Source organism: Phoenix dactylifera, chromosome 2, assembly GCF_051530095.1.
Source record: "Phoenix dactylifera cultivar Ajwa chromosome 2, Ajwa_hap1_PhDact_Kaust_v1.1, whole genome shotgun sequence".
NCBI lineage: Eukaryota > Viridiplantae > Streptophyta > Magnoliopsida > Arecales > Arecaceae > Phoenix > Phoenix dactylifera.
Genome location: NC_143191.1, coordinates 33,739,197 through 33,761,449, shown reverse-complemented (window position 1 = coordinate 33,761,449; position 22,253 = coordinate 33,739,197). Strand labels below are relative to the sequence as shown.

At 40.2% G+C, this 22,253-nt stretch overlaps 2 protein-coding genes across 4 annotated transcripts; one reads left to right on the top strand and one right to left on the bottom strand.

Moving 5' to 3' along the window:
- Positions 1-614: 614 nt before the first annotated feature.
- On the bottom strand, positions 615-22,142 carry LOC148714736 (chaperone protein dnaJ 16-like). Of its 3 annotated transcripts, none has more exons than XM_088716060.2 (12): positions 21,549-22,142; positions 17,617-17,740; positions 17,330-17,412; positions 17,104-17,215; positions 16,922-17,026; positions 13,359-13,409; positions 6,287-6,373; positions 6,080-6,188; positions 5,826-5,974; positions 5,672-5,725; positions 5,358-5,581; positions 615-1,107 (listed from the first exon to the last, which is right to left on the bottom strand). In XM_088716060.2, the coding sequence occupies exons 1-11, from the start codon at positions 21,701-21,703 to the stop codon at positions 5,363-5,365; spliced, it is 1,248 nt and encodes a 415-aa protein (XP_088572186.1). In that variant the 5' UTR covers positions 21,704-22,142; the 3' UTR covers positions 615-1,107; positions 5,358-5,362. The 3 variants fall into 3 exon arrangements, with proteins under 3 accessions (XP_088572186.1, XP_088572185.1, XP_088572184.1); XM_088716059.2 differs by lacking the exon at positions 615-1,107 and adding an exon at positions 5,200-5,274; XM_088716058.2 differs by lacking the exon at positions 615-1,107 and having other exon boundaries at positions 5,200-5,581.
- Positions 1,449-3,325, top strand: LOC148714737 (Peroxidase superfamily protein). The gene has a single exon (XM_088716061.1). The coding sequence runs from the start codon at positions 2,061-2,063 to the stop codon at positions 3,069-3,071; it is 1,011 nt and encodes a 336-aa protein (XP_088572187.1). The 5' UTR covers positions 1,449-2,060; the 3' UTR covers positions 3,072-3,325.
- Positions 22,143-22,253: the final 111 nt, after the last annotated feature.

Below are 22,253 nucleotides of genomic sequence, written 5' to 3'. Positions count from 1 at the left end.
AAAGAGTGATGTAGGCGTATAACGATTCTCAGTTCATTGTGTGCTACACTTATGAGATCTAAAATAGAAAGTAAATTTCAAATTGCATCCTAAATTTCATCATTTTTAATTTGCCTATACTTGTGATGCAACTATTTTAAATAGTAATAGTATAAACACATCCACTTGAGCCAAAAAGCAATAGATCACGAAGCTGCACAAGAACAGACAAAATGAAATCCCAAAAAATAGAGCCAATGAGATTAGCAACATGAGAAGCTATCCATTTTGCTCATTATTGTCTTCCATGTAAATATATGTAGCCTTGAAAGAAAACAACCATAGAACTAATCCTTCATAAAAGACAAATTGGAGCTTTGAATTACAAATCCAGCTCCGCCACTAAATCCACCATCCATCAAGATGATATGGATCACATTAAGAGGCGTAGACTATAAGGAATTCCGATTTTTCTTAGCTATTAAAAACTATCTAGAGATGTTTGAGTGGATAAACTCCGATGCTTGGACAGAAGCTCTCATGAAACTCATGGAGAGTTTGGTCTGTGTTTTAAAATTTTAGACATCTCCGACCAACTAAATATGGTACTAGCCACACACTTTAGTCATACAATGTGGTTAAAGCTTAATCTTTGATGCAGGAGAGTTGGTTAAACTTCTCATGATTACAAACACTTTCTACAGGACTTAGAGGCATCATGTGCCATTATGGCCAAGCACATTCTTTTAATTTATTCATGTACTTCTAGACATTTACTATCATCATGGCTTAACTTCATCTCCCTTTCAACTTTGAATACATTGTACCCCATTTCTGCCATCTGCTTGCGAATCCGAAGCAACGGACTCTGAGCAAAGGGTTCGGGTTGTTTGTCCTTCTTTCGGTTCAAAGCACTCCAAGCTCCATCGTTCATCAGGCTGCACAGATCTTGAAGTTACAGTTGCATGATCCATCGGTGGATTCACGTGAAGGAAGTGAAATTTTCTTTTGTGGGAAAGATACAACCCCTGCCTCTCACCAAAACCAACTTCCGTGAGGTGCCCGGCGCAACCCGCCACATCCTCTGAGCCCACGGACAGCTGTTTCCATCCATGCATTTGTTCCATCCTGTAATAATATCGTTAGCTTGGCCACAGTAGCAGCGGATGGAACAAGAGAGGGGGAATGAGGAAAGAGCTCCTGCCGTTTCCATGGACCCACAGGGCATTACAAGGGCCCCCACATCCATGTGACATGTCTGTCCAATCGCTTTCTAATCCTTCCCCATAAACGAAATTTGGTTGTTACTGAAAGGCTAATAAAGTTGTAGATTGAATAGTTTCGTACGTGAGAGGTGCCCTATTTTGTGCTTTAAAAAGTACTATATTTTGATCTTAGACGCATATGTATTGGAATTATATGAATCATCTAATATAAAAAGAAAGAAAAAAAACCAAACATCTAAATGGTAATGTCTAGGGCATCCCTACTGGGGACCCACACGAGCTTTACCGGTGCCATCCACTTTGGACTTCGCAAGGTATTCATGCAATCCACCGCAAGAAGGATCTTTGCCATTGGAGACTCGTAGATGATATAGATTAACACAATCCAAACGGTACGCAAATCCAACTCCCCATTTCAAGGCACTTAAACTTAGATTTTTGGCCGCCTCCTTCTCTCTCCACTCCATTCCATGTGCCGTTCCCTTCCACTGTCATACCGCGATCCACGCCCCGTCTGTCTCACTCTGTTATCTCCTCTCAGCATCTCGAGAAGTGCCCTTAATAACATATCCAAATTAAAACCACTCCCAAGCTCCCAGTCTATTTAGATATTTAGATCCTTCCCTGCTCCTCTCCTCCTACCTCCCCTCCTCCCCCATTTCTTCTCCTCCTCCCCTCCCGATTCTATCTTTCTTTCTCCCCTCTTTTCCCCGAAACGGAACCGATCTGCCCCCGCCCCTCGAGTCCTGAGAGGAAGCAGATCCATTCGTTAAAAAAAAAGTTCAAATAAATTAAGGAGGAAGACCCCGAGACCCCAATAGAAGAAGGGAGGAAAAGTAGCGACTTTTTGAGAGGATGGTGAGGCATCTCCAGCACTCCTCGGCCCTCCTCGCGGCGGTGCTCGCGGTGGCGGTGGCCCTGTCCTCCCCGGCGCCGTCGGCCGCGAAGCTGACGCCCGACTACTACCAGAAGACGTGCCCCCGGGCGGCGGATATCGTGACGCAGGTGGTGACCAATAAGCAGATCGCCAACCCCACCACCGCCGCCGGTACCCTCCGCCTCTTCTTCCACGACTGCTTCGTCGGGGGCTGCGACGCCTCCATCCTCATCTCGAGCAGCGCCTTCAACCGCGCCGAGCGCGACGCCGACATCAACCTCTCCCTCCCCGGCGACGGCTTCGACGTGGTGGTCCGCGCCAAGACCCAGCTCGAGATCGCGTGCCCCGGCATCGTCTCCTGCTCCGACATCCTCGCCCTGGCCACCCGCGACCTCGTCACGATGCTCGGCGGGCCTTTCTACCGCGTCCGCCTGGGGCGCAAGGACGCCCTCGCCTCCAAGGCCGACACCGTCGAGGGCCACCTCCCCCGCCCCAACATGACCATGTCCCAGATAATCTCCATGTTCTCCGCCGAGGGCTTCACCGTCCAGGAGATGGTCGCCCTCTCCGGCGCCCACACCGTCGGCTTCTCTCACTGCAAGGAGTTCGCCAACCGGATCTACAACCACAACAACGGCGGCCAGAACGCGTTCGATCCCTCGATGAGCCCCAAATTCGCGGTGGCGCTGCAGAAGGCGTGCGCCAACTACATCAGAGACGCGACCATCGCCACCTTCAACGACATCATGACGCCGGGCAAGTTCGACAACATGTACTTCAAGAACCTTGCCCGGGGGCTGGGGCTCCTGGCGTCGGACCAGATCCTGATGTCGGACTCGAGGACCAGGCCCTTCGTCGAGCTCTACGCCGCCAACAACACCGCCTTCTTCAACGACTTCGCGCGCGCCATGGAGAAGCTCAGCGCGTACGGTGTCAAGACCGGGAGGAACGGAGAGGTCCGGCGGAGGTGCGACAACTTCAATAACTAGTAAGTCTGAGATGTGATGAGATCAGAAGAGAGCAGATGTTGTTATGGTCGTCGTCGTCATATCTTGCCGTTGTTAATTTGGATTGGAAAAGATTATTTGTCGAGGAGAGATGAGTTGGAAGTTGACATTAGTCTGTTGTTATTACAACAGGATATGAGAATGGGACAGATCAAAATTCTTTTTGTTTCTGCAGTTGTTGCTACGTATAAGTTATATTTCATATTTATATAGATATATAAAACCTCTTGTGATGACCATAGTGTGAGGTATATGCCAATCTGTTCATCTGGTCTGATCTTGTTCATAAAAGGTTGGGATCTTAATTTCCGCCTATTTTACCTTCTTTGATTCTAGAAATGTGTTACGATTTGATGGGCACGTAAGATTTTCCTCCCCGTTACGCGGAGAGATGCGAATTAAAATGTATGAGCATTCACGGGCGTTTTAAATTTTGGTTTTCGTCTCCTGGTGGACTTCCGGATGCTGACAGCGGAGGTTTCTTGGCATGCAATAGCGTCGGTAGATGGAGCTTCCAGGCAACCATAGAACATCGTATTTTCATGTTGCGGTCTCTATTTCATAATATTTTCCTTTCATTCATTAGGTTAGATAATGAAATCCGTTATCATCCAAACTCTGTTTTTGTTCGGCATTCTGCAGTGCAACAGCTATCATACTTTTTTGAAAGTGGTGTACCAGCTATAAATTAGTGCAGGGGATGCTTGAGACCTTTTTTTTTTTGCTGAAAATGCATGAGACCTTTTCGGTCCGACTCTGCGAGTGCTTGTGAAACGCCGAAAAGCTCGATGCCGTGTCATTAATTCCATTACAACTTGGAATACTATATTTCCTTACAAACGACAACCTCGAGCAGAGCTGATGGCAGCCAGGTCTCGGTGAATAGGATTCTGTTGCCCATGATACCGAGTGAAAGCTGGAAGTTTATGAACGCTTGTCGAGGGAGCTTTGGATGGTGGATGGTATCGACGAAGATAGCAGATAAGAGGGTTTAAGATTCCCTGGTTTATATACAGGTGATGACACCGAGATGAAGGGAATCCCTTGCTAGTCTCAAACTAGCATGTGATTAGAGGTAAAGGATATTTCTGTTGGATTTGCACAAAATATAAGTCATTTGGAACACAATCCGAAGTGGCTTTGCTCGGATTTTACTCGGCACAGGCCCGGAAACAGCAGAATTGTTCTACAATTGTTAGGGACCATAACTAATTTCTAAACTTAATGGTAGAACACTAGATTTCCTTAAAACTCCCAGGAATCAATGCGGGCTGTCCTCGGCACCTTTGACTGCCAACAATGGCCAAATGCATAGGAAATACAAAAATGTTTTAAAATTGGGAAGACACTTCCGTTTACTTGGAAACTCCATCTGTAGGTTGTGACGTACTTCAGGTACATTAAAAGATTCATCAACACAGTTTGTGGTCTCTAGTTCTACTCCCCCATGGATTTGAGTCTAGTTTTATTGTGGGTCTCGATGATTTGATCATCCTGGCAAGGCCTATGGGGTTGCATCCGGCCGTAGAGGCCTCTCTGTTGGCTTGAACTCAATTTGTTTTGAAAAACGTAAACCATGTGAGGTCCTAAAGACCTCATTGTACCTCTGCACTTGGTCTGCTTTGCTGAAGAGCGATCAAAAGCTGCAGCAAAAGCAACGGTTCAAGTTCAAACAGGTGAGGCCCAGCTGGATCCACCTGCTTGCTTTGCAGATCGAGCATAATTCCTCTTTTGTTAGAGGAGAAAACCAAAAAAAAATCTATTAGAGTCATACTTCCCTAAGACCCACCACGATGTATCATGATGGGAAGGATGAGTCATATTTCAAACGAAGTATAGCTAAAAAAAAAAAAGACACGTCGGACAAGCAAACTAATTTGCCCACTTGCGATAGCTGGATATAGTAAAAAAATGATCACAGAGGTGGACTATGACCTACAAATTCTAACATTTACATCACCACTCCGACTTCAACCTAAAGCCAGAGCAGATACCAAAGGGGAAAAAATGCCAGCAAAAGGTCGTAATCTTCTCTTTGCTAATGGCTATTCAGAACCTTTGCATAGAAGCAAATAATGGCAAGGAATGTAGGGAAAAGAACGAAGAAATATAGGATCAACAGATTCCCCGCATGTTACTACTGAGCATATGTGTGAATATTCAGATACCGGATGAACCGGCAAACCTACAACAATGAAGTAGATGAAAACATAGTACTGATAGGCAAGAAAAATAAAGGGGGAATAAAATAGCTGAACAATCTCTCACCTTGTTCAACAGGGCTTCCGCTTGTCCACCTTCAGGTGAATGTTGAACCATTTCCTCCTTTTGGGACGGTCCCTTGACTTCTTTTCTCTTGCTTGGCAGTCATCTTCACTTTTAGACCCCCTGAATGAAGCTCTAATCTTGCTGCTACCTGAATTCCGTTTTAGAGGTGAAATAGTGGTGTAGGAGGCATGGATGAAGTTCCGTTCCTTTAGGAGCTCATCGATCTAGAGCAGCAATCAACAAGAGATATAACATTGAAAGGTCAATGGGGGTAAGAAAACAAATGGAGCAACCGAACCAGAGGCTGAACTCACCGCTTGCATTTCCTGCGCATATCTGCTTGTCATCTCAGTGAACTGCGCCAACACCTGTCAAACACAAAATGCAGAAATGCCACCATTAAAAGGTAAATATTGAAAAAAAACACATACAGGTAACAAAGCCCTAATTAGAGTAGGAACGACAAACCTCTCTGTATTCGGTCTCAAACTTAGATATTTCTGCCCTTTTAGTTAGAACTTTTGCCTCTACATCCCGGAGTTCTTCCTTTTCAGCTGAAAATGGTTCGGCACACATGACCTCTATTGTGTAGTTTGCACTTTTGAAGAAGTTGTCACCTACAAAAGATCGTCGAAGATAAATATAAAGCATGTCATCAAAGCTATCAAATTGTGTGATAAGGCAAAGTGGCATGCATGTGGCACGTAACACAAGCAACATACCATACACAGCAAATATGTGGGTGCCAGCTTTCAGCTCATTTATTTCACATGGTTGAAATCCATCTAATTTCTTGAAGAAGGCAGCATCTGGATCCCTCGCAATTGCCATCTAGGAGAATGAAATATTCAAATTAAGAGAAAAAGTTCAGTGAAGAAGAGCTCTGGAAGACTAAAACTTGCAAGGTGTTTAAAGCACATCCCCCTTACCGAGTAACCATGATCAAAACGGTAAACAGGAAAACCAAGAAAGTACATTCCTGCAGAAGTAACCTTCCCTGTCTTTATACTGTCTTCCTGCACCAGACTGGATGTCAGATATGTACATCCTACCAACTAAATTTAATCCACTAATACATTTAGTCCTTTCAATCAAAGTATGATATATACTGGATCACGTCTACTGATCTACAATTTGTCTGCAACATTATGTAAAAGGTGATTCTGCTTGATAAAAAGGTTGCGGTTGTCAGAATAACAATGCTGATGATATAACTTTTGCAGATGCAAATGGATATTAAATATCTCTGTTATGAAAATATCAAGAAATAGTTAAGAAACATCTTCCAAAATCTTTGTATAGGCATTTCCTATTCGAGATCCTTACACAGAATTACATGTTACAACATGACATATTCATATAGATGAATTACCATTTTATAGGTACCAATACATTGACATATCTAATACCAAATGGAATTTCAAAGACAAATGGAGAGAACCATGAATGTCATAATGCAAAATTTATATCCTAATCAATAATGATGAGTTGGCAAGAAATAACAAAGCGAGGGACCTAGAAACCTTAAATGTTCACATCCAGTATTGAGGTGCAGAGATAATAGGCTATACAACTATATGTATTAGTCATCAAGATGGCCTTGCAGGTGAAACTTCAGATATTTGCACTAATACTGATTGACTAGATGTTTTGGTTACTCACCATAGATGCTGACAGAGGTAATGAAACCTCTGGAGGTTAAACGAAGCACTCGAATAGCAACATGTCAAAGAAGGATGAAACAATAGAAGGCAAGTTTCAGACACTTGGTAAGTGAAACAAGCTAACCTTGTGACTCCAAATGATTTTAAAAGAACAGGAAATTGGAAGTAAATCTTACAAGATTCTATAAATGTCTAATAGCATCATAGAAATGATAAAGGGATCGCTGGTGACTCCAAAAAAATGACCTGGAAGGAAAAACAAGACTGTCATAATAAAAAACTTCAAAAATCACGGATGTAGAAGAAAAGAGTGTAGTTGACCTTTTGTTACTGAATTTGCATGTGCCAGGTGCCTATATAATCCTCCTAACCCTGAACATAGCTTCCTGCAATTAAGTCTCCAAACTCTCTACATACCTATCCTTGTAATCTTGATCCAGTGTGCCCCCCACTGCACCACCCCTAGATCCTCTCCTCTTGTAGGGCAATATCTCCTTGCCAGATCTGGTTTTCATCTGGGCCTCATGGTCCCTATCCTGCATGTTGTGCAGAAAACTTTGCTTCTCTAATGAATGGACTAAGCCTTGAGAAAAACCATCACCACCTCCAGACCCCCACCATGCCCACTCTGGCCTTTAGAACCATCACTTGAACTGTCACTATCATCATCGCTGTTATCATAAGATGATCTAGGCAAACTAGGATCTGACGGCTCCTGAGTCTCGTAGTCATCTTCCAAAACCGATATGTTGTTATATCCTCAACTGGATCAATGACTAGTACTTACCTTAGACTTGCCCTTCTTATTGCCTTAATTAGCCTTGGAGGCCCATGCATCATCCATTGACCTGAACATCTGGTGATCAAATCATTGATCAAAATCCTCAGACTCCTGTTGAGTCTCTTTTTGGGTTGCCAGTTGGGTCTCATCAAGTGAGATATACTTTTGTAGCCATCTGTCTACATCGCATACCCTAACTCCTCCTTTATGGTTCTGTCTGGTTGTGGAGAATCTCCTAGCTTGTCTAGCATCTATGTCTCTCGAACCTACTAATCTGCCGCCTATCTAAGCATAGATCTTCCTCATCACAAAGTCATCTACCAATGGGTCTTCTTGTCTCCTTTCCTTGCCCCGATTCAAATACTTTTGTCTCAATCTCATGTTGTAGTGTGGAGGCACCAAGTTGTGCAGCCACCAGCTTGTCCACCAATTTCGCATCTCGCTATGGTTCAGGGCAGATGTAGACCAATTCCATTCACACCCCTGGACAAGATTGTAGAGAGCACTCGGATGGCAATCTTCGTCAAACTAGGTGCATTGATGCCCCACCATACCCACCACTCACATTCAACTATATAGTTTAGGATGATAGAAGTCTCCGGAATAATAAAACTTTACGATTTCCTACTGGAGTAATTTCCAAAGGACACCTGAAGACATCCTACCTACTGATTATTGAACTCCATTTTCCCTGAAAGTTCTGCATCTCTCACGAAATATTTTCCCTTGATTAGATACATAGGACTTGGTGCCATTTAAATATGAAATGTAGTACATTGTCATGTACGTTGCCTCTCTAATTACTTCTATAATGTAACCTGATCAGGGGACATCCGTTGCACCACTGTTTGACTGCCTGCAACAGCTCCTTGTTGAGGCCTATGTCCTTTTTGTACTGGCACTTCATATCCAAGTAGTAGGCTATGTATAACAAAGCACAAAATTTACAATCATCAAGACCTAAGAAGTATCAAGTAAGCAAACACCTCAAGGATCATGTTGTTATACTTGTCGGGTGCAACTTCCTGCCCATTTGTAGGTCCTATCTTTCCTTAATGATCTGAAGGTATGGGGACGCCTTCCTCCTATCAATTGCATCAAAAATCTGTTGTTTGGCACCCTGCAACTTTGGATAAAGAAAAGCTATTTGTGGAAACTTCTTATGGTCAACTATTCACAGCACCATATGCAAAGGCTCCATTGCTACAATATCTGCACATCAGTCCCAGAATGCATTGTTCAAAACAATCCTCTCCATTCTCTGGCCATCAACTAACTCATTATCCACTCGTTGCATGTAAACATAATTCTGAGTCGTCTTTATTATTAAGGAGACTCCTTAAATCTATGTAGCGCATGGCAAATCATGTCATACCTGGCCTCAATAGCTCGCCACACACTAGCTGCCTGATCAATGAAAGGACCCATATGTGATTGTCTATATACTTTGAGATAGCCTGCCCCTACTTGACCGACTTCACCCATAGCAGGTCCATAATATCTTTCATCATCAAACTAATACAATGGGTTATCTCCAATAAATATGTGGTGTGTCCTCCATGAGATCCTCACCTGCTCGCTTGCACCATGGATCATTATCGGTCACCACTTGGATGACAAACTATGTTGACATCCCTTAATCAGCACCTTCATTAGACTTATGATGTTACTAAAAATATGGATCTAGTTAGATGCATCAATTGACATTTAAAAGACAGTCATCCGTCATAGTATGCTAGGAAGTTGATGATGCTCCTCCTAGTCAGCTTGGACTAGCAATCACACATCAGTGTCACGCCATATAAATGATATTGTTGCTTATATCTGTCAATCCACTTTTTCAAACCCTCAACCTCCGCCTTTAAATATGGCCCATGTATCTCATACGAAGTGGGGGACTCAATACTCGAACCCTATTTTGCACTTTGGTAATCATGTTTCAGAAGAAACAATTAGCGAGCCCAAGCAATAGCTAACTCTAGTGGAACCACTTGGCTATGGTGGCCCCTATCACATGCTTCTTGTCCTTCTTTATATAGTCATCTATCCAAGGTTGCTTAGCCGATGAGTTTGGATAGGATGCTAGATCGATGTCATAAATGGTGGGACCTAACTTGGTGTTCTTTCCCTTCCCTCTTTGAAATGTGTACCGCTACGGATTGGATACCTCTGCCACCATCTCCCATCGACTTGATCTTGCATACCTCGGGTCTGCCCCTAGCTATGTGCCCCCCTCTAGATGCACCAAACCATCACCTCTCGTAATAGGAAGGCCCAAATTGTCTACGATGCCTCATGGACTCCGCATGCTCCAACTGTTCCTACTTAGAGGCCAGGATGGCCTCTTGCGTCTCAGCAACCTCCATATCATCTAGATCAGATTGCTCAAATCCACTACCTTTGTCATCCTTACCAAGCTGCTCATTGACCTACTAGACTGCCATGCAATCCTACTAAGCCTACTTATATCCAGCCCCCTACTTTGCTTCCTCTAAATTGCATAGGTGGTGTTCGGTGACCAAAATGGGATCACTATGGTAATCTTAGATCACTGGTGATCCTTATACTCGAGTAATATAATCTCTAATGATCTAAAATCACCGAATTTGGTATGCTATACTCCAATGATTAAAAAGACTCAGATATCCATAAGAAACCTATTTAGTATTCTATGAAAATTCAAGTTCACTGACCATATAATACCAAAACCACCCTAATATATTTCATAAAATATATTTATTAATCATCTAAAATATATTATAATAATTATTAATTAATATATTACATCAAAATATATTTATTAATCCTATAAATTATTAATTCTATAAAAATATATTAGTTTTTATTATAGAACTAATATTTTTATTTATAATGTAATATATTACTATTTCAATACTAATATTTACCTTATTTAGGAAAATAAGGCAAATAGAAATAATATATTAAATAATTTCATAATATAAATATAATGTACAATAATATGTTTCTATTATAATTTAAAATTATAATTGAATAATAATATGAAAACAATAATAATTATACTATAATATATATCATAAATATAATATATGTAATATAAATATAATATAATATATATAATATTGATATAATATTTTAGGTATGTTGATATAATAATTTTTTTTATTGGATTGAGGGGCATTTTTGTCCCCAAATTTCATCCCAAGATCACCGCCTAGGGTGATCTTGGATACCCGACCCGAAGGACGGATTTTCCATCACCGGGCTGGGTGGTAATTTAAGGAATGGAGGTGATTTGGGATCTGCCACATAGGATCACCATAGTACAACCAAATATAGTGATATCGTCACCTCCACCCATATCATCCTTGATCTTGGGATGATCACCCCATACCAAATGCCCCCATAAATAATTCCTCATTGCCCGTCTGATCTTCCAAGGCACCTTGGTACACTTTTGCACATTACGATAGCCACCCACTAGCTAACCCCACAACCTTTGATGTCCAAGCCACAATAATTACATATTCGATGATATCTCTCTTAGCCCATTCTTCCATGGTGCCACCCGATGCTAAGTCCTTTCTAACCTTCTTATTAGAAGCTATTTGCCAACATAAAAATCTATGCTCCCTGCATATCATCCACTCTATTGGAAATTCATGAAAGACTTTTTTGATGCATTTTTCACTTTGCTAGAATTTCATCATATTGTTCATAATTTGTAAAATAATTTTTATTAAAAACTAATTTTAAAATTATTTTACTTTTGTTGATGAACAAAATGTTGGATAAGTAGTTTTGAATTGTGCTCATTAATTATCAAACATATGTTCAATGTTTTTAACAATCAAATCATATTTTTTGTTTTTAAGTAATTTTTCTTAAAATTAGCTTGAAAATCAAAAAATTATATGTTCATCAACAAATAGAATCATTCTGCTAATTATCAATGCATGTTCCATGTTTATTATATCTAACTAACCTTTTTAAATTTTTAAATATTTTTCCTTAAAATAAAATCATGAAAAAATCTGTTAAAATACATGACAATCAAATTTAAAGATTACATTTTTTACTTTAGGACTATACAGATATTTTTTTAGATTTTTAAGGAACTTGGGTATTTTTAGTTATTTTCTTGATAAAAAATAATTAAATGATTATAAATAATTTGAAAAGGATATTCTAGCCACAAAGATTATAGCATGTCATACTACAAAGGCAAGTATGCTACAATTTTTTTCAGATGAATTTCCAATATAATTATTTTTATCAATATTTTAATATAAAAATGTATAATTCATAAAAAGAAAAAATATTGCTCAAAAGTTCGCAGACGGATTTTCGATCAGCCCATTGCTGGTGTTGAGGTCAGAGCTGCCTGAGAGAGTGTCTCCTATACGAAACGGATGCTAAGGGCGGACCGTATCATCCTTGAGAGGGACTCCGCGATGGTGAATGAGAGGATACAGAGTCTCGGGAGTGCTGTCAGGGGGATGCAGCTGCTCCATGACATTCGTCGACTCTTAGGCAAATGCGGCGCCTCTCGAGCTACCCATGTGTTCAGAAAGGCCAATAGTTCGGCGGATTGGGTGGCATCCTATGCGGCTCATCACTTCGGAGGTTTTATCTCGGAAAACCATGCTTCTGTTTTAGCTACTTTGCATTGTCTTTTATTATCTGACTTTTTGGGTTGTACTCACACCCGTTGTGTGTGAGATGCCGATGTACAAAAAAAAAACATATCCAAAATTCCAAAAAAAAATGACACATTTCCCTTATTTTTATGATTTTTACCAATTGTGGACCAAAAAAAATAGAGATTCAAGGGCCTTAGCTGAATGGAGTGCCCTCCCTTGCTGATCCAGCGTCCTCTTCCTAGTGAGAGCAAAAAAACCCTCTCCTCATCCACTTGTTCCCCTCTTTCTCCCCTCCCTGCTCTCTCTTTTTTTCTCATCAAATGAGTCAAAAGGGACCTAGGGAGTCCCTCATGAGATGCCTAAAGGCATCGAAGTCCCTTGTTGGCACCCCTATACCCCCTTTTTAATTTAAAAGAAATTCCTGGAGTGTCACAATCAGCAAGCCCTCAAACCGGTAATACCAGGTTCTAGCAGTCAGTATCAACCCGGTTCAGCAGAAACCATCGACACAAGTATCGTATCAGCCAAACCGGGGTTTGTACCACCCGACGCCAACCCATCCTAGTTGAGACACCTTGTTTTGGCTATGTTTCAACAGTCTAGGCCTTGTCCCAATACTGGAATCCTGTCAGAATGGTATAGTGCCGGTGGTACCATCCCATTATGCTAGTTTTTAAAACCTTGCATTGAACCCTAGGAAACTATCTATTATTTAACTTTGTTACTTCAAATTTTATATAAACAGTTGGAACCCTGACAACCAAACAACCTAACACAAATTATATCTACCTGAAATGAGCCGATTATGAAATTCTTTTCATCAATTTCAAAATAAGCCATATAGAGTACATAAAAGGACAATTAAAAAAAATGTTGAGGCCATAGTCAACAATAGCAGCTCCATGAGTTTTCATATGATAACAGAATTACCTACCTGTAATGCAAGACTCAATCCAGCATTCTCTTCCTGCTCAAAGTACAATAACTGCAAGCAAAATAGCACATTCGAATAACAGCAGTGTTAATTGCAGTTGCAATACTCTAATAGCCATATACTAATATCTGAAAATATATACTTTAGATGCGATATAAAAACATGCATGAATAGTATAATTTGTGTGCAGGAAAAAATTCACTTTCAAATACATCAATATAGGCAAAGTAAAATACACGAGACACATGCACTCATTTTTAAATTGCTTTAATTTGAAAAATGAATCGAAGTCATTAGATAAGAATACACTAAAGTATATTTGGCACGACAGCATGTAAGTTCCAGCACATTTGCCTCCAAGATATGCCAACTCAAGATTTCAGTGTTTATACATGACTTGGTCGCTACTTCGAGGAAAAACATAAGCCCATAGCACAAGACTTAGAGGGCCTACCACCAACGTACAAGACTTAACCACACCCAAAAAATAAAAAAAGAAAAAATGAGAGGAAGAAAAGAAGGGAGAAATTAAGATGTTAAAAGATCAACCACACCAATACCCACAGCCCTGAAGAATTAACATACGCTAAATCTATGTCAAAGAGATCAAAGAAAATAAATAGCGTGAAGAATTGATGAGAATAGATGATAGAAACAGAGGAAAAGATTGTTGGGTAATAAGAAATAGAAAGGGGCACTTGGCAAGCTTAGGTTAAATCCAGGGTATCCTGAACCGGCCTATACCGGCCGGTTCAGCCCGTACCGAAGTGGTCCAGTTCGGCTGTAGAAAATGGTTCCAGCCTCGCTGGAACCGAGCGATTTCCGCTGTTCGTACTGGCCTGCGCACGAGGCAGTGCACCTGCGCAGTTCCCCGCGCTGGGAACTGCGCCCTTAAGCTGCCTTGCACGGAAGGATATTTAATGCCACATAGTGGCATTTAATGTGGGGCGCATACGCTTTTTCCTCTCTTCCGGTTTGGTACCGATTTAAATCGGTCCGAATTGAAACCGTACCGGTCCGGTAGGCACCGGTACCGATACAACGTACCCTGGTTGGAACAAATCCTATTTCTTCTATAAACCCTATTTCTTCTATATCTAACAATAAGTGGACTAGATAATATCTGTTCAAACCCGTATATGTGTATGTCAAATAGAAGCGGATATGGATATGGAGAGACAACTATTTGATGTATATCTAAATATCTAGTTTTGTTTGCAATTCTATTTAGTCTTATATAGCTCTTATGAACTTCAAAAGAAAACAAATGACAATATTAATGTCTTTAACTTAAATCACCTTCCATGTAGTGATATCTCTAATTTGGTTGTTCGTAGAGTGTAACATTCTGATTTTTATCTGCATTTATATCCATGATGCCACTATCCAATTTGCATCTAGATCAGTTTTTAAACAAATATGGATATGGACTTTAGCATCCAATTAATATATGTATTTGTATCCATATTGGTAAACTAAGAATAGATATGGATATGAATATACTGATATTCCGATCCGTTTTCAACCGTTGGTTACCCATACTATAAATTTTTGCTATTTAATTAAGACATTCTTAATGATTTTAAATCCTTCATAGCTGGAACTGCTTCACAAAGGTGCCCCATCTGCTTTCAAATCTTATCCTCACTCCAGCATTTACTTACATCCAATTCCCCCACCCTTCAATCATGCATTGAGATGGTTAAGGTTTCATAACTAATAATATGTCAGTTAAAATTATGGCAATGCCACCTAGGCAACTCAAATTACAAATTGATGGCAGCCATAATTCCACAACCAAAACTGCCATAAATTATATATCAAGTTGTTTAATTTATTTCATTAAGTACTTTTGGATTTAAAAAAGGGTTAAACATCATAAAAATGTTTAAAGAATCTTGGTTAAAACTCCTCAAAGGGAGTCAGAACCTTGGTTAATTGAGAAATCCTTATGATTAGAAAAGTTGAAGTTTTGGTTGATTGGAGTCCTATTTCAGAAGATTTATGTCTAAAAGAGTCTTGGTGTTTTGCAGTAGTTGGATTAAAAAGGTTTTGGATTTATCATAATTATCTTTTGGTGTCAACTAGTGCCTCTTTAAATAGGGCTTGGATGTCATCCAGAATGTTAATGATGATATATTATTTTATCAATATTTCATTATGCATTTCTAAATTTACTTAAGAGATGAAAGTCAGAAAAATGTTTACCGAGTTTTAGTTACCTTAAAACTCCATAAAATTAGTTTAGAATTTATAAAACCTTTTAACTAGCAAGGTCAATATTTTGGTTCATCTTGAAGTCATACTGCTAGTAAATTTGTGTTGCAGGATTTCTCGTTAGATGATAGGTTGCATTATGAAGGTTTTGGGGCTATTAGGACTGTCCTTAGTGTCATGTAGGTTTCTTTCTGTGTTAAGAATAAGGAGATATCCAAATATTATAAACAATAATTAATTTTTGAAAGGAGAAAATTTTATTTTGATGTCCTTTCTATTGCTCCATCGTGACTTGGAGGTCACAGGTTTGAAAGATAAAAATAGCCTCTCTGCACGCAAGGGTAAGGCTGCATGCATTTGACCCTCCCAAACCTCATAATAGTGGGAACTTTGCGCACCTGTCTGCCCTTTTTTCTACTTATTTCAATATTCCCTTAGTCTTCTCCTTCTTGCATTTTCACTCTTTTTCCTTTACTCGAACAAAAATCTTGTAACTTTGTCCTTAAGGTCAAATCAACAACTTCCTCTTGATACAGGAAACTAAGCTTTAATTAGTTCCTAGCCATACATATTAAATTTCCTGAATTTAACCTTTGTTGTAAGAAAAAATGTACAATAAATGAGAGAAGAAGGAATAGAAGGGGCACTTTATGTAGTTAAAATATTTGACAAAACAAAAGAAACAAAATTCAGAGACATCACTTAATGTTAAAATGCCACCAAACATTTTGATCTTCCAAACTTTAACGGATTATCATACACTGAAGTAGAGCAATAGCTAGTCTCATTCCTACTTATTGTTATATTGTTTAAAAGGATAATTATGTCTTCAAACTTTAAACAATCACACAAGGGCTGCTGTGCCGGTACCGGCCCCAGACCAGTTGCCCAGTGGCATAGGTCGGTACGGCCCCTTGCCGCGTTGGGCCTGTACCGACACAGCAGAAGAAGTGGGAGAGAGGAAGAATGGGAGAGAAGAAAAGAGAGAGAAGGGGGAGGCCGAGGGACGCCTGTGGAGAGCTAGTGGAGGGTCAAAGAGCCGCCGCGCGGAGGAGGCGGAGCCTCTCTATGCGGCGGCTCCCCGGCCTCCACCGGCCTCTTTCTTCCTTCCTCTCCCTCTCACTCCCTCCCCCGCTCTCTCTCTCTCTTCCTCTTTTTCTTTCTTTTTCTCCCCATCCGTTGCCGGTTCTCGTTTTTGTTGCCGAAATCGTCCCGGTCCGCCGCTGGTACGGCTCAGAACGTTCTGAACCAGATGGTTCAGGACGGTTCCGCCGACCATGCAATCACATGTAGAATCTTAATGCAGTTAAAACACAAGATTAAAGCTTTTCTAGTAGCTATAGCACCTTGAATTTGCTTTTATCAGCTGAATGTACTCGGCACACAAATCCCATCCTTGCCTCCTGCTCTGTTATTTCTACTGAATAAAAATGAGCACACTGCTTTTCTACCTGTGCAATACTGAAACATTTAGAGATGCCATAAAATGAGATTTAATAACCGCAAAAACAACAGGAGGAGAGCTCACCTTTTTGAACAGAGACTGTCCCAACTGAAGCGGACGAGTGGTTACCTCACCATTCAGTGCTTCCTCCAACACGGTTGCTGATACAGTTGTCTTAATTGGCACTCCAAGTTTACTGACATGCAATAGACATGAAACATATATGATAATAAAAGATCACAGCATAATGCATAAAATATCAGGAGATAGGGAACATTAAGCAACTAACTTCTACCAAAGCCAGTTTTACCTAAAAAGAGCAGCAAACATAGTGTTCATGGTACCTAAACTTGACAGATCAAGCTCCAATTCTTGGCCATCTGATTCAATAGCCTGGATGAAGGAACCTTGATCAGTGATTAAACACAATAATCATCAGACATGTCAAAAGTACACAGAATCCTGATGAACACAATAAAGAACCACAGCAGATATCTAGAAAAATTTAATGAGCCATCTTAACATCTGGAGAGAAATGACTTATCTTGTGGACTAAAAACAAGCTAAAGAATTTCTACATAGACCTGCATAAAATACCTCAAAACCAGAAGTATCGTACTGACGCCGTTTATCTGGATCTGACAAGATATTGTATGAATATGTAACTTCCTTGAACATATCAGCTGCTACAGGATCATTGGCATTTTTGTCAGGATGGTACCTGAAAAGCAAACAAAAAACACATAATAAGGCAATTTTGTTCACCATACAATCATCAATGCTCGAAAAATAATATTTTATTCAATAAAATTAGTCATCATCTGAGCATCATAATCATCAAGTCTCTTTGCAATATTAGGGTTTGGCTATCTGAATCATTGTTTGCCAATCATTGCTACTCATGATGATTTAAAAGAAATTATCAGAATCATTTATGCACATATTATGAACGAGCAATAACCATCAGGCCATTCAAATAATATAGAATTGTCAACTGTGTGATAGGCCAGGCTATAGACACTTCATAAATCATCTCTTAACTGGTTTCCTCTTACATATTTGTTAATGATGCCACTTCTGAACTTCACCATGAAGCTAACACAGATAAATTACGACTGATAATTTGTTTCTCTTATAATCTATGCAAAGGCTTGGGGTGTGTCTTCACTCTTCACCCTTCACATCTCTACCTAAGACAGTCCATTTGCCTCTCTCACCATGTGTGCAATACCCAAAAAGATGATGTAAGATGTGGGGCATTTTATGGATGATTGTGATCTGACCAATCCATCAAATGTTTCTCATTAAGTGTAATGATTGTGTAATGGCTGACAAGTCTTTCCCAATAAGATATTGACAATCCAATCCTCTTTTCCAACCAAATTCCCAGGACAAATGCTACTCTTCTACATCAAACAAAAGGATTGTCAATTTGTATGCATGAGTTTACAAATACTTGATGAAAGTTGTTCGAAAGATCGTGAAAATGCCAAATACAACTTGAATGGAAGGGTTAAGGCTGTTATGGTAATGGTTATGGTATATGGTTATGTTAATTAAGCATTTAGACTTATTCTTGAATTCAATCATCAGAAACCAATTTGCACTATTATTACAAATAAAAATAAAGGCCGTAGTTGCTGCCAACTAAACCATTATGATGTCCCAGAAATCACATAATGAGGAAAGATAAATAAGAGGAGAGGGATAGTTGAATTTTTGGAGGTTCAAAATACATAAAAGTTTGCTGACCTCCTAAAGTAGTTCTGATCCTCACCATAAATGCTGATTAGACCACTGCAACATAGAGGGGCTTTTTTTTTCCTTGTTGCAATGGTAAGATTGCCCCATTGTAACTTAGGTGTCACAAGTTCGAAACATGAAAATAATCTCCCCACATCAGGGGGTAAGGCTCCTTAAATCTTACCCTCACTAGATCCTGCAATGGTAGGAGCCTCGTACACTGGGATGCCCTTCTTTTTTGTAAACTATTTTGAAGAGAGGGGGGGGGGGACACCAATCAGCTTTAAAAACTAAGCTTGTTGAAGATTAACTTCTTAGAACTATAATAAGATATCATATCACCTAAGACTAATAAATGGAGACTACAAAAGGATATGCATTGAAACCTTTGAACCTTAGCACATAAAATCAAAACAATACCACCAAGGATAGCCGAACCGGTACCGGTTGGCATACCGGCCGGCCACCAGACCGGTTCGGACTGGTACCAAAACGGCCAAAAAGACGTGCGTTGTGGCCAAAAAAGCCACAGCACGTCGTGGCATTAAATGCCACAGATTGAACCAGACTCCGTGCCGGTTCGTCGGTTCGGCCTTGTACCGGCCGGTACGGGCTGGTTCAGCATTTCTTGAATACCACTACCTTGTTCTGCAGACACTTCCTAGTCTTGGAAGGTTAAATATTGCAAATACATATGTTACATGCATCAAATATGTTTATTTCAAGATGACCATACATGATGAAACCTTTTGAGTTCAAAATTTCGACCAAGCAAAATACCTTAATATTTCTCCACATGATAAGAAGTTTAAATAGCTAAAGATAGATCTACAGTAAGAATTAAAGAGTACATGTTCCTAGATTTGATGCCAAAGGAAAGAAAACTGCAATGGACGGAGGAAAAGTAAAAGGAAGACAAACAAATAGAGAAAGTTCGGGAATTCACAACAAGAACAACATACCTATATATGATTTTTGACAATATAATAATAAGTTTGTCCTTTCTAAAAAGCTTATAAGGAGCACAAATTCTACACCAAACCCTAGCCATGAATCCTACTTTGAGTATTGGACTTCTACAGTAACTCAAATAAGATACCCTAAAGAATGATCAATTTGTTTAAAACTCACAAAATATTCAAGCATATGAACTATATGTAAAGCCCACTTTTCACATGCTAAAATTCCAAAACCACTGTTCAATAAAGCGATACCCTGAAATATGAATTATATTGTTAACAAGGGTTCACAGATGATTTTCCAGCCTCTTAAAATTTTGATCATGGTTAGAGCTAAAAGCAACACTTCAAAACTATGAAGCAAATATCAAGCATCACAACATGGGGGAAAATAATTCTACAAAATGTTGTAGATGCAAATGCACAACTTGGCATACATAAGATTACTTGCATCTTTTACATTACCCATTTGACATTTGCATGGACCCACTTTACAGCTTTGCCACAACTCGTGGCTAGGGTTAATTAGTAGGAACGATGCACAGAATTCATCCATGAGTTCAACAAAGATTTCCTTTGTTAGAATCCATCATGGTAAGGCCTAATAATTTCCTTGGTGCTTCAGTTAACTCCCAAAATCTTGGGTCAGTAATGCCACGTGTTCGTTATGCAAGTATTACATTTTCATTGGTGACAAAAAGAATAAATGTTGGTGCGAGCATTGTGCTCTGCACTCATGTCAAACAATCATGCTCAATTCCAAAGATCTTGAGTGGTTATCATTAAAAACAGCACAAAGGGCATCGCATTGTACTTTTAACACTTGATGGGAATGTAAGGAATTGATGCTTAATAGTTAATCATATACCTGGCCATGCCATGGGCTGTAGAGGTTTATATAAAATGAGTTCCCCGCGTCAAATTATTTCTGACAATGTAACAATATTCTCTTGTGCTTGCCACAAAAATGATCATTTAGTGAAGCCTCTATGTCTTGAAGGCATATGCGTACCTCATTTGTCAGCTTTAAGCATTCCTAGCAGTACGATCATAATATTAGTAGTTTCTCCTCTGATATTATTATAAATCCTCAAAACTGTGATACTTTTAAAAAGTGATTTTGAATTTCAACTCTAAGATTAAGCTCATAGATAACTATCCATATATATGGGAAACATCGCCTCAAGGATATAAAACTCAATTATCTTTCTCAACCTCAATCTAAGATCAAATATGTTCATGTCATTTCGAGTTCAAAAAAGATTTTCGCACTGAATTCTCTGCACAAAAACCAAAATCCAAACATCAAGATATCAGATACATGATCCAGTGGGCAACTCAACAATCAAATCTCGAATGGACATCTTAGCCGAGTGACAGTCATATGTCTTCTTCAATCCATCCAAATTCTGTAAAATCTATGATAAATCAGAAGATGACAGTTAATTCTCATTACAATAACTGATTCAACGACTATGCACCACATGCATCTGAGAAAACAAGAAGTCCTACTAGTATCAAGAGAAAACAGCATCGTAGCACTTCATGCTTAGCTGCTGCAGGATCTATTACGAGTGATCATCCATGTGAAAAACAACCCTTCTATCAAACAAACTTATCATAAAATATATGAAACAAATTTCTAATACTACAAGAGACTGATTGAAACCATATTGCAAGAAAACAAACAAAAGTAAACGTTGAGATGGAGTTTTCAAGGGCATAAGCCCTGCATATATGATGTTTTAACATTTCCACTTACGGGATTCGAACAAACAGAAAACGAAATAAAATGTAAGCGGGAGAGGATAAATCAGGGGAGCCTACTTGAGAGCCAATTTGCGGTACGCGCTCTTGATTTCCTGATCCGTGGCATTGCGACCCACACCAAGAACCTCGTACGGGTCCCTCCTTTGCTGCGGCTTCGCGGCGGCATCCCCCTTCTTCTCCGACTTGGACGAAGAGAATCCCGGCGCCGGCATACTCTCACTCTCCCAAGAAACCAAGCAAAGAAACCTAACCCCAAGCGACTCAGATCCCACGGAGATCCTCCGTCACCGATGATTCCCGCCGGAGAGCACGGATCTGTGAGGAGAGTTGGCAGCCTCCCGATCTTTCATCTCGAAATCGATCTGGAAGCGAAGAGAGGGAACGCGGGCTCCCGCAATGCCTCCGCCGACAAGAGAAAGGAGGAGGCACGGCCTTGGAGCTCGAGCCAAGCAATAGAAGGACACGAGGAAGAAGAGGGGAGGGGGGGGGGGGGGGGGGGGGGGGGGGGGGGGGCGTGTGGTGGGGCCGGGGCGGAACCAAGAAGAGAGCGAATTTGGAAGGGAGGAGGGGGAGGAGAGGTTGCGCTTGTCCTGCTCCCCAGGAACAGTGTTGCTGTTAAACGGTCCCTCTCTTTCTCTCTCTAATCCGGCCGCTTCCATCTTCGAGTTCGCATATAATTTATACGCGGTTTAATGAATCGCCGTCCGATATTTTAGGCCTACCCATATTTGACGGTGGATACAGCACTTAGCGTAGAAAATT